At 36.5% G+C, this 12,611-nt stretch overlaps 1 protein-coding gene across 4 annotated transcripts in view; it reads left to right on the forward strand.

Moving 5' to 3' along the window:
- Positions 1-12,611, forward strand: part of AP3D1 (adaptor related protein complex 3 subunit delta 1) — a 158,257-nt gene that overhangs the window by 73,187 nt on the left and 72,459 nt on the right. For all 4 annotated transcript variants that reach the window (XM_044672049.1, XM_044672060.1, XM_044672041.1 and 1 more), the window contains exons 6-9: positions 898-1,027; positions 2,191-2,330; positions 4,987-5,060; positions 11,220-11,269. In XM_044672049.1, coding sequence (XP_044527984.1) covers positions 898-1,027; positions 2,191-2,330; positions 4,987-5,060; positions 11,220-11,269 — 394 coding nt within the window. The remainder of the gene's footprint in view (positions 1-897; positions 1,028-2,190; positions 2,331-4,986; positions 5,061-11,219; positions 11,270-12,611) is intronic.

Below are 12,611 nucleotides of genomic sequence, written 5' to 3' on the forward strand. Positions count from 1 at the left end.
CTGTCAGTGAAATCAGTGATTGTTTCTATGATTTGTTCTTTGAACCACCAGTTTTGAAGAATTAGATTACTTTGTTTCCAATTAATTTTTAATTTGCCTCTATATGAACCCTTACTGATTATAAATTTTATGGCATTATGATCTGGAAAAGTTGCATTTATTATTTCTGCTTATCTATTTTTTGTAGATGTTGTGATGTTTATATGCCTTAGTAAATAGTCAATCTTTTTATATGTACCTTATGCTGCTGTCTATGTCTGTCTCTCTCTTTATCTCTGTCTCTAGAAAAGCCTTAGCAATCATCCATTTTAATCTCATTAATGAAACAATTAAATCCAATTTAGTCCCTTAGAGAACGCTCTGCAAAACAGGTGCTAGATAGATGATAAACTCTTGAGTTGAGTAAACACACTAATTTGGGGTAATATTATTAAGGATCCGAGGGAAATGGTGGAGGTGAGAAACTAGCCAAACCCTGAAGCTTAGTAAAGAATAGGAGGCAGGAATAAAGATGGGATTCAAGGGGAGAGATATTACTGTAGAATCAAAAGCTTTGTCAGGACTGAGCTCAGCCTCTTTGTACTATGTAGAGACTGGTAAATCTAGGGGAGATGTCTTCTTTTGGGTCCTTATGAGAAGATAAGTAGAAATTGGGTTATTCTAGTTCAGTTACACTTTATTGTGAGGAATAAAATAGTTTGTTTAAAGAAATTATCTTTCAAAGCATGAGTGATCTGGAAAGGCAGAGATTTTTAAGCTTTCAAAATCAGTTCTCACATATAAAGTCCTAACAGTTACAATACTGCTTGCACTTTTGTGGGGTGGGGAAGTTAAAATGAACCTTTGCAAGTCTGCCCTTCATGGTATTTGCATCTCCTGTGTTTGTCTGGTTCATAGATGTCGCATACGAAGCCTTACATCAGGAAGAAGGCTGTGCTGATCATGTATAAAGTGTTCTTGAAGTACCCCGAGTCCCTCCGCCCTGCCTTCCCTCGCCTGAAAGAGAAGCTTGAGGATCCTGATCCTGGTTGGTTACATTTCTGTAGTCTTTGGTATTTTAATAAAGCTGCTTGTGTTTGGTAGCCAAGGTGGCCTTTGATGAGTCCATTTCTATGAAAATGTAATCAAGATCAAATTTTTAAAATGGCCTCTTATTGGAACTCTTGTAGTTGGGATTTTTTTTTTTCATTTCTAAGTTTGAATAGTTAAACCCTTTATAGTTATAAAATTTTGCATTGAATGAGTTGAAAAGAAAAAGAAAGATGTCTGGGTCACTTTCTTTAAAGTGATAGAAAGGTTAATTTCAAACTGAAATAGATCTTTGGATAAAGTTAAAAGTAAGCTGAACCTAGTACATGGAATCTTTGGGACCAGATATTATCTTGGTCCCATTTTGAATCTATTCAGGCTACTGTTAATGACCAATCCTAGAGACAGAAATGGAAACAAATAAACAAACAAAATCAACCCCATCTTCATGGAGTTCTATCAAGGAAAATAAACACAAATAAACTCAAGGTAGGAGGGAAACAACAGCAACTCTGGGAAAAAAGGATGGTCAAAGAATGCCTTCTATAATGTAAGAGGTGAGATTTTGAGCTAAGTTTTAAAGAATAGCAGGGAAAGGAGAAGAAGGAATTAAATTAGGCATCAAGGACAGATTGGAGATGGCATGTTGTTTATGAAGAATAATAAAAAGCTAGTTTGGATGAGTAAAGAGGAATAATGTATAAGCTAAATTGGCACTAAGTGTTCAAGGACTTTAAATGTCAAATGGAAGATTTGGTAATCCTAACGGAATAGGGAGCTCTTGGAGATCAGTCAAAAAGAAAGACATGGTTGGGAATCTGCTTTAGATTTAGGAATATACTTTGGGCATCTATGGGAGGGAAGGGTTGTTGCAGGAAGAGATTTAAGTCAAGAACATCAATCAGAAACCAGCTACAGTATAGATAAGAAGGGATGAGAGACCAAATTAGGATGTTTACTGCATGAATGGACAAAAGTGTTCCACAGAAAATTTAATATGATGTTTTCTCTCTAAAAGAAAGAATATTTAGAGGGTGAGAATATGAAAAAAACGGTTCCCTTAGAATGACTTGTGGCATTCTTGCCTGTAGGTACTAAAGTAATTAGATGCTGCTGGAGTGGAGCTCTCCCCTACTGATGGCCTTCTCTTCATATTCACAGGTGTGCAGTCTGCAGCAGTGAATGTCATCTGTGAGCTGGCCAGACGAAATCCCAAAAACTACCTTTCCCTTGCTCCATTATTTTTTAAGTTGATGACTTCTTCCACTAATAATTGGGTCCTCATTAAGATTATCAAATTGGCAAGTATTTCCATGCTATGATTATTGTTTTTTGATTTCATTAGGAAAATTGTTCATGAGTTAACATTGAATATTTGGATTAAATGTTTTTTCTTATAAAATAACTATCAGAAAAAAAGGAAATTAAGTAAATTTAGAGTATAAGGAATAAAATCTTAGATGAAACTATTAATATTTGTAAAAGTATATTCAAATAAATTAATAACAAACAAAAAGTCATTATCATTTTCTAAGTTCCAGGTCCTTTGACTTTGTTATTTAAAAAACAAAACAGACCACTTAATAATTGTCGTCAAAAGAGACTACACAGTAAATCACAATAAATTGATCTAAAGGAGTGAGAATATCTGCCTTGTAACCAACATGCTCAGGAAGAAACACCTGCTACAAACTTGATTTGTTCTAAAAAAAAAAAAAGATAAATGTGGTCTCTATCCTACTATTGTGGGAGAATAAGTTTGTTATGGGAGAGAGAATGCTGGTTCTCACCCAAAGAATTGTAGTCATCTCATTTATCTAAAGGCATGAAATATTTTTTCCAGATTGTTGGAGATGGTGGAAAGGCCCTTTCAGAGATGGAATGGCCACTGAAATGGCCATGGGTTGCAGGAAAGTTTCAGGTTTCTAGATTTATTGAAGATTACCCTCCTCCCATCCTTGGGCATTCTTTACTTTTCCTCAGATTATTCCTCCCCTAGGCTGTACAGGAGCATTCCTGGCTGAAAAACCTGGAAAATGGGCAGAGGGAGAGGCCATGTAGGTTTTCAGGAGAGGTGTGTGTTATCGTATTAAAATTTTTATTTAGAATATTTTTCCATGGTTACATGATTCATGATCCCCCCTACCCCCCCCCCCACACACACACCCAAAAGCTGACAAGCAGTTCCATTGTGTTATACATGTATCATTGTTCAAAACCTATTTCCTTGTTATTCATATTTGCAGTAGAGTGATTTTTTTTTTAACATCAAAACCCTAATCACATCCCTATTGCACTACATAGTTGATCAGATATTTTTCTAATGCATTTCTAGTTCCACAGTTCTTTCTCTGGATGTGGATAGCGTTCTTTCTCCCAAGTTCCTCTGGATGGTCCTGGGTCATTGCATTGTTACTGGTAGAAAAGTCCATTACATTTGATTGTGCCATAATGTATCAGTCTCTATGTACAATGTTCTCCTGGTTCTGCTCCTTTCACTCCGCATCAATTTCTGGAGGTCATTCCAATTCACATTGAATTCCTCCATTTCTTTATTTCTTTCAGCAAAATAATTCCATCACCAACATATACCACAATTTATTCAGTCATTCCCCAATCGATGAACACCCCCTTATTTTCCAATTTTTTGCCACCACAAAGAGTGCAGCTATGAATATTTTTGTACAAGTCTTTTTTCTTTTTATCTCTTTGGGGTATAAACCCAGCAGTGGTATGGCTGGGTTAAAAGGCAGGCATTCATTTAAAGCCCTTTGTGCATAGTTTCAAATTGTCCTCCAGAATGGTTGGACCAATTCATAACTCTACCAGCAGTGAGTTAGTGTCCCAATTTTGCCACATCCCCTCCAACTTTTATCACTTTCCTTTGCTGTCATATTGGCCAATCTACTAGGTGTGAAGTGGTACCTCAGAGTTGTTTTAATTTGCATTTCTTTAATCAAGAGGGATTTAGAACCATGTCCTCATTGATAGTTTTGATTTCATCCTGTGAAAACTGCCTATTCATGTCCCTTGACCATTTGTCAATTGGGGAATGGTTTGATTTTTTTGTAGAATTGACTTAGTTCTTTATATTTTGGGGAAATTGAACCTTTGTCAGAGAGTTTTGTTATAAAAAATGTTCTCCCAGTTTGTTGCTTTCCTTCTAATTTTGGTTGCATGGTTTTGTTTGTACAAAACCTTTTTAATTTGATATAATCAAAGTCATTCATTTTACATTTTGCAATGTTCTCTATCTCTTGCTTGGTCTTAAATTCCTTCCTTTCCCACAGATCTGACAGGTATAATAATCTGTGTTCACCTAATTTATTTATGATTTCACTCTTTATATTTAAGTCATTTACTCATTTTGAATTTATCTTGGTATAGGGTGTAAGATATTGATCTAAACCTAATTTTTACCATACTGTTTTCCAGTTTTCCCAGCAGTTTTTGTTAGATGGTGAGTTCTTGTCCCAAAAGCTGAGGTCTTTGGGTTTATGGAAAACTAGATTACTGAGGTCATTTACCTCAAATCTGTTTGATTGATCCATCTAGAGTTGTGTTTTAAGAGTTGACATGTCATAAGGTTATTTTCAGGGCATGAAAAGAGAAAGAAGGCATGTACAGAGTTTGGGGAATTTCCCCTAATCATAAAGATCTTCCCTTAATTGCAGAGATCCCCAGTGTGCATGTGTGATATTCCTTCCCATATCCTGCTTAACATCACCTGTCAACCTTCAAGGTAGCTCATATCCCCTCCCCTTCAAGCTTGCAAGCTCTTATCAACTGGGAGGAAGGCACAAGGAAAGGCTAGGGTTGGAATCTACATTCTAATTGGCAATATCTGCTAACTAGTAAAAACATAGGATCTATGAGTACCATTTCTCATTATTCAACACTATACAACCACATCACTGCCACAAAATAACCTATTAATTTTTCCTTTTATTCAAATAGTTTGGTGCTCTTACCCCCTTAGAACCAAGATTGGGAAAGAAACTGATTGAACCTCTCACCAACCTAATACATAGGTAAGTTGGAAGTGAAAATTTTCAATTCCTAGTCTCCAAACAAATAAAAATGTTCTTTTTCTTAAATATGTAATTACTTAAAATAGATATTTGAAGACCAAATTCATAAATATTCATGGGTCTATATTATGTTATTTATAGTAATATATATTGTAATTAGATCATTCTGAAACACTCTTGGGCATTACATTTAAAAAAAAATTTTTTTTTAAACCCTTACCTTCCACCTTGGAATCAATACTGTATATTGGTTCCAAGGCAGAAGAGTGGTAAGGGGTAGGCAAGTGACTTGCCCAGGGTCACCCAGCTAGGAAATGTCTGAGACCAGATTTGAATCTAGGATCTCCTGTCTCTAGGTCTGGCTCTCAATTCACTGAGCTACCCAGTGTGGGCGGTACATTTTTAAAACTTAAGCATAACACACATTTTGATTATTCTTATTGGTTTAATTTGCCTTTAAGATCCTATCCACTCTGACAATCTAGAATTCTTTTAAATTGTCATTAAATTTCCTGGCACTCAATAAAATTTTAAATTGTTTAATTTCATACTAATTTGTATTGTTCTAGATTCTATAATAAAGTAACTTTGTTTTGTTTTCATTAAATCACTGTTTTGAGAATGATTCCTTTTGGTGCCATTCTTCATTGCTAGGCTTCTTCATTTGAGCCTCAGTTGTGCTTCGATTAGATAACAAGAGGGAATTGAACTGGCATGACCTGTTTGGTGTAATTAGAAAGAACATTAGAGTAGGAACCAGGAGACCTAGGTTCTAATTCCAACTCTGCCACTTAACCAGCCTTGGGCAAGTCACCTTCCTTCGGAGAGCTTCAGTTTCCTCATTTGTAGAAAGAAAATAATTGCAGTTCACCTGCCAGCTTCACAGGGTTCTGGAGAGCAACTAATGAAATAATGTTACAGAAAAACTTAGAGAACTACAAAACCCTAAATACCCTAAAACATTTTGGTATGAATCTGGCATCTTCCCCTAACTACTTTGCTAACTTCTAGTCTCATATCTCTAATTGCGTTTCAGACATCCCAAACTGGATGTTCAATAGGCAACTCTAGCACAACCAACTTTCTGTCTAAACCCTTCCCAACTTCAAACTTCCCTATTATTGTTACAAGTAATAGTCAGCATTTTCTCAGTTCCTCAAGATGGTCTAAGAATTATCCTGGACTCCTCACCATCTCTTACCTCTCATATCCAGTTTGTTGCCAGGTCTTGTCTATTTCGTCTTTCATCCTTTCTCAAATATCCTTCTTTCTTCTTCTGACAATTTCACCTCTTTAATTCAAGCTCTCATCACCTTATGCTTGGATCAGGCTATTAGTCTGATCGTGGATCTGCTTTCCTCACATCTCTCCCCACTTTAGTCCCATTCAGGTAACAAAGTGATTTTTCTCAAAGTACAGGTCCAGTCATCTTACTGCCCTCCAACCAATAAACTCCAATGGTTTCCTGTCACCTCCAGTACCAAAAACAAAATGTTGTCTCCTTCTTCTAGCCTCCTTCTTCATATCCAGTTGTCTTATACCTTAATCCCCACCATCACTTCTTTCATCTGGTGGCCCTGGCTTTCATGAAAAAGACATTCTATCACTCTCTTGCTGTCTCCCATGTCTGGAACAATTTTCCCTATTAGGCTTCACCTGGCTTCCTTTAAAGTGACCACTAAAATCCTACCTTCTACAGGAAGCCTTTCCCATTCTCTCTTAATTTTAGTCCCTTCCTCTGTTAATTATCTTCTATTTAATAGATAATTTATATATACTTATTCGCTGATTCATACACTCACACTTAATTGTTAGTGAAGAGGCAGTGATTTGAGTGAAGTAATTTTTATGTTCTTAATAGATTCTAATGGATCAGTACTCAAAATATATTTAATGAGAAACTTAAGGATTTACTCACTAGGAAAAAAGAAGCTTTCTGTTCTGTTGAGAGAAAGTACTCAGATGTATTTATCTTCCATAGTGTCCTGAGTCATAGGGAAAAAAATCAGGCTCTGATTAAAATTTTGTCATAAATAATTCACGCTTAGAAAATTGAAATCTAGCCCACATACAATAATGAATGAATAAAACAATCATTAAGCACTTACCAAATGCAAAGCTCTGGGAAAGAGAAAGCAAGCCAGCTCTTGTTCTCAAGAGGCTCACTTTCTAGTGGAAGAGATAAGAGGAGGTATCATCTACAAGTCAGATGGAAAGACGGTAATGCCTCTTCTGTAATGTCATTTCCACTGATAAAATCACATCTTTTTTTTTTTTAAGCCCTTAGTTTCTGTTTTAAAATTAATAGTGACTATCAGTTCCATAGCAGAAGAGTAGCAAGGGCTAGGCAAATGGGGTAAAGTGACTTGCCTGGGTCACACAGCTAGGAAGTATCTGAGGCTACATTTGAAGTTAGGACCTCCTGTATTTCTCTTTTGGGTCTTTAATAGATGTGGTTGTAGCACCTGTGGGAACAGCTGCCAGCTGCATTTCCAAAGGGTTTGTTTCCCAGGTTGATGGTTGAGGACAGTGGGTTGGAAGCCTTGATATTTCAAATAGGTTAAGCATCTAGGGCTATCCTTATCAGAGTCTGAGGGATGGTGGTGTTGGTTTGACTTATCACAAGCTCCCTCCCGTCTCTCCCTAAAGGGCCCTTACTGCTTCAGCTAGGCTGTCTTACCTGTCCTGTGATTGGTTGGCAGTTGGTAGAGATGCTTGCCTCCTTCACAGGAGCTCATTCACCAGATGATAAGCCTTGAGGGGTTCGTTGAAAGCAGGATATGCCATTTGGTTGGGTGCTGCTACTCTTGAGGTTCCTGTACCTATGTGCCTTGTTTTTAGCAGTTGGTCAGTTGTTGTTGATGATGAGGAGGAAAAGAAATCCCTTTTCTACAGTACATTAATGGACTGTCCCATGGATAATCTCATGGATCATGAAGGTTCTTCTCTATAGGCTATGGGCCTGGATTTTTGTTTTTTTTATCATTTTGAGCAGGTTGCACTTCTTTTTTATAAATAAAACTGTCATGTTTTTCTCTATTTTACTATTGTTAAGATGGAAGATTTAAAGAAAGGTTTTCTTTTTCTCAGCTCATTAATTAAGATCATATATGTGAATCTCTGAATTGTGGTCCCCAAGTTTTTTCTCAGATAGATTGACAGATCAAACCTTTTAACCACACATTGCAGAAAAAGAAGGTTCTGGTTTAAAATTGCATCTGTTAATCATAACAATAGAATCATAATATGTTAGAGGCAAAGAGAACCATAAAACCTTTTTAGTTTCACCCTTTATTTTACAAAGAAGGAAACTGAGGTCCAGAGAGTTAGTGTCTTATTCAAGACATAACATTTCATGGGAAAGCTTATCCTAGAACTCTTACCTCACCAGCTCTCTATCAAGTGTTATTTCTTACTTAAGAATGCTACTATGACTTGTGTGTTAGATATCTCTCCAAAGTGTTAAAATAATTGGCCCAGATTGAATGAACAAATTGAGCTTGTTACCTGTTTGTCCAAAGGAAATGAATCTATTTTTAGGCATTAGCTTTGAAACGGATTTCTTTTTTTAAATTTTATTTATTTATTTAAAAAGTTTTCCCCATGTTTATATGATTCATTTCCTTTCCCTCCCTCTCCCAGAGTGAACAAGCAATTCCACTGGGTTGTGCAAATGTTGTCACTTGGTACCTATTTCCATATTATCCATTTTTGCTATAGAGCAATTTTTTTAAAGGCCTAAACTCCAAATCACATACCTATATATACATGTAATAAGTGATGCCATATATTTTGCTTTTGCATTTCTACTCCCATAGTTCTTTCTTTCAATGTGGTTAGCATTCTTTCTCATAAGTCCCTCAGGCGTTTCCTGGCTTGTTGCATTTCTACTAGTAACAAAGTCCATTACATTGGATTTTTCCACATTTTACTTTCTGTGTACAGTGTTCTTCTGGTTCTGTTCATTTCACTTTGCATCAGTTCATTGAGGTTCTCCCAGTTCATATGGAAAGCCTCCAGATCATCAATCCTTTCAGTACAGTAGTATCCTAGCACCATCATATACCACAATTTTTTCAGCCATTTCCCAATTGTGGGACACCCCTTTCCCCTATTTTATACTTTTTTTGCCACCACAAAGAGAGTGGCTATGAATATTTTTGTACAAGTATTTGAAATTGATTTCTTGACCAAGAATCCTTATTGCTAGAATCTAGTCCCTACCCTGCCAGTATGTACCTTTGTAATATTCTGCAAATTATTACTCAGCCATTCATTTCCTTATTCCTACAAAAGACTAGATTATCTCTAAGATACCTTCTATCTCTGAGATTCTTCTCATCCTATTGCTTTTTTATACCAATAAGCTTTAAAGCTTTCTACATTAACATGCAATAGGTGTTTGGATTGTGGACAATTTAAATTTTAACTATATTAGTAGGTCTTTATAGAAAGACACTACCACTGTAGCAAAATACTATCTCTATTTTCAAAATAAAGGCAAAGAAAGATTCCTGCTATGATTTTTTTTTCTCTCTGTTAAACAGCCAGAGAATCTAGGTTTAAACCTTTGTTTAAATCCTAAAGAAAGAGTTCAGTTATTTTCTGTACAGACTACTATTCAAATTTAATACTTCTTCAGGAAGAATATCAAATTTGGTTAGTATTTATTTATAGGTTAGTCCTGTGTCTTCTTGTTCTATCTTTATTATAGTTCATCATTTTAATGAACTTCGAGGATTATTCACTAGCATAATTGATTTTCCTCATAATAGCAAGATATAGCAATGCTCTCTGCCTCAGGTTCAGAGTGGATAGAAATGACTTGCCCAAGATATAACACACTTCATGGGAGGTCCAATCTTCCAACCCTCATTTCCCAGATCTCTGTCAAGTGCTTTTTCTACTGTACTTGAATTACTTATAAATGCTGATATGACTTCTGTGTTACATGCCTCTCTTCATGATGTTAGTTTTTAGGAATGGAATACAAAATATAAAATACAGTGTGTATTTGTCCCCTCCTTCTTCTTATCCTGGTTATGTTAATATTTCTGAGGAGTTAGCATGTTGAAGTTGAGCAGAAACATGATGGTCTGTTAGATCTTTTTGGATCTATTGTTAAAAGATATTTTTTGGAAGAACTTAAAACTTCTTTATGAAGAAACCAAAACTTACTTAGATAAGACATCTTAAGCTTTAATAAAGATTAGGAAAATGTATAAATCTGATTTGTTTCATTAATAAATAAGCAAGTTGATTCTATTTTGATCCAATCTTTCCCACACTTGTAGAGTCTTGTCTTTAGATGATTTGATTTTTAATCATAGTAGATAATGAGCTTAGAGACAAAAGACATTCACCAAACTCAGGTCTTGGATTTATCCTGTGAAAAAGGACCACAGTGTTACAGAGCTCTAGATCAGAAATCTGTAGCAATAAGTTCTTATCTGTGGCCTGGCACTTAAGCTCTGTCCCTTAAAATTCAAGCCTCCCATGGGAGGGGAGGGGATTTGATCACCACCCCCTTCAGCCCCACCGAGGCCCTAACTTTGCCTTCCAACATATTGGCAGGGACCCCCAGGCTTTAGAGCTTGTTATCATAAGTGGTTCATGTGAGATGATGAATTTGCTTCAGAAAGCAAAATGTTACATCAATCTAGGGCAGTGATGGTCAAACTATTCCCCCGTGGGCCAGATCCAGGCCATAGTTTGTCCATCACTTCCTTAAGCAATTCTCTAATCACTATATCTGGATGTGGGAGCATAGTGATTAGGGAATTGCTTAAGGCACTAATGGGCAAACTATGGTCTGCATCTGGCCCCCTGGGAATAGTTTGCCTCACTGATCTATGGTATTGTTGCTATTATTCTTGCAGGCAGATTTTTTTCATACAAATAAGTTTGTGTGATTTTCCATTTGAAAGACACCTTCTATGTTTTCACATCACAGATTGGTGGAAATTTTGAGAAATTTGTCCCTTCTCTCAGGTTGAGTTATGTTCTTTGGAAACTAAAGCCAAAGACACATTAAGAATTTGGGCATAGCCATTTTGCTGAATTCATCAATAACATTCAGCTCTTTGTTTTCCTTGAACTGTCGTGGTGTTTAAGATTTTTAAAGGACATTTGGTCATTTTGTCGCCTCTCTCTTTTCAGCACTTCTGCCATGTCTCTTCTCTATGAATGTGTCAACACAGTGATAGCAGGTGAGGACCCAATTTCATATTCATACCAAAGAAGAGCTCCAGCATGTACATTCCTTTCACAAGCATACATCAAGGAGTACTGGGAGAATGCCTTAATTTGCCATTTACTACCTCTTCCCCGGCACAACCATGCCCCTTACCAAATCAAGTATTGTCTCTTCTTAAATCTAAGTCCATAGGGAAAATCTGTTTGGCCTAAATTTGTCACAAAAGTACCATAGTGAAAGCTAAGTGGTCAAGAGTTAGTGTACCAGGCCAATGACTGTGTCTTCTGAGGGTCTCTGATTTTTGTGTGAAATTTTTTCCCTTTACCTTTATTATTCAGGCACTATTTCAAGCCCCTAAGACAGTGATGGGAAAACTACTGCCAGCCCGCAGGCCAGATTTGGCCCCCTGAAACGCTCTATCTGCCCCTGACATTATTCCTGTTCTGACAAATACAATGAGTAGGATACAATACAATGAAACTTCGAAGGAGTTGCCTTAGAAACAGACCCACAGATGAGCATTTCCTTTCCTTTGGCCCCTTCTTTAAAAAGTTTGCCTATCACTGTCCCAAAACATTCATTTTCTTGGTTACATTTTTAGACCCAATCTCCTCTTATTTCATTCTATTGTGATGTTAATATATACCTCAGTACCAAAATAAAGCTGACATCTTCTTTTAATCTAATTCTTCAATTATATGGTAGTGTTTGAAAGCACATCTGCCCATTGTCAGCACTGTAGGCTTAGGGATAATCATTTCCCCATTAGAGAATAATGTTATCTTTTCAGGCAGTGTAAAAGTTAAAGCAAAACTAGTCCAGCTGGCACACACCTGGCTAGAGTTTAGTTCATTTTTTTTTTTGTCTGCCATTCCAGATGTTATGTGAAACTGTACCTTTATTGATGAAACAGATGCTTTTAAATCTTTGCTTGAAAGGATATAGGAGTACTGAGTTCTCCTCTAATTAAATTAAATGTAATCAAATTAGTGAGAGCCCCAGAGGCCAAAAGAAGCCCTTTCATTACCAGGTGTTCTGATTGTGACTGCACATTGAACTTGAGACCATTTACCTACTGTTGCCTTGCAACTTAGAAACTAAGGGTTTTGTCAGAATGAAGAGGATGGAGGCTCTTTTTTTGAATGAGACTAAAATAAGATCTTCATTCTGAAAGACCTTTAAAAAAAAGTAAAAAAAAATTCTTTGTAAGCATGGTGTTCCACTTAGCCCTATACTTCAACCTACAGATTAGATCCTGGTTATAGAGTGGAGTTCATTAGACTTACCCAAGTTGGGAGTTTGGAAGTAGAAATGTTTCTGCCTTCACTTAATGAGGTGGAGGCCTTTTCTTCTCA

This window comes from Gracilinanus agilis, chromosome 1 (genome assembly GCF_016433145.1).
Source record: "Gracilinanus agilis isolate LMUSP501 chromosome 1, AgileGrace, whole genome shotgun sequence".
Classification (NCBI taxonomy): Eukaryota; Metazoa; Chordata; class Mammalia; order Didelphimorphia; family Didelphidae; genus Gracilinanus; species Gracilinanus agilis.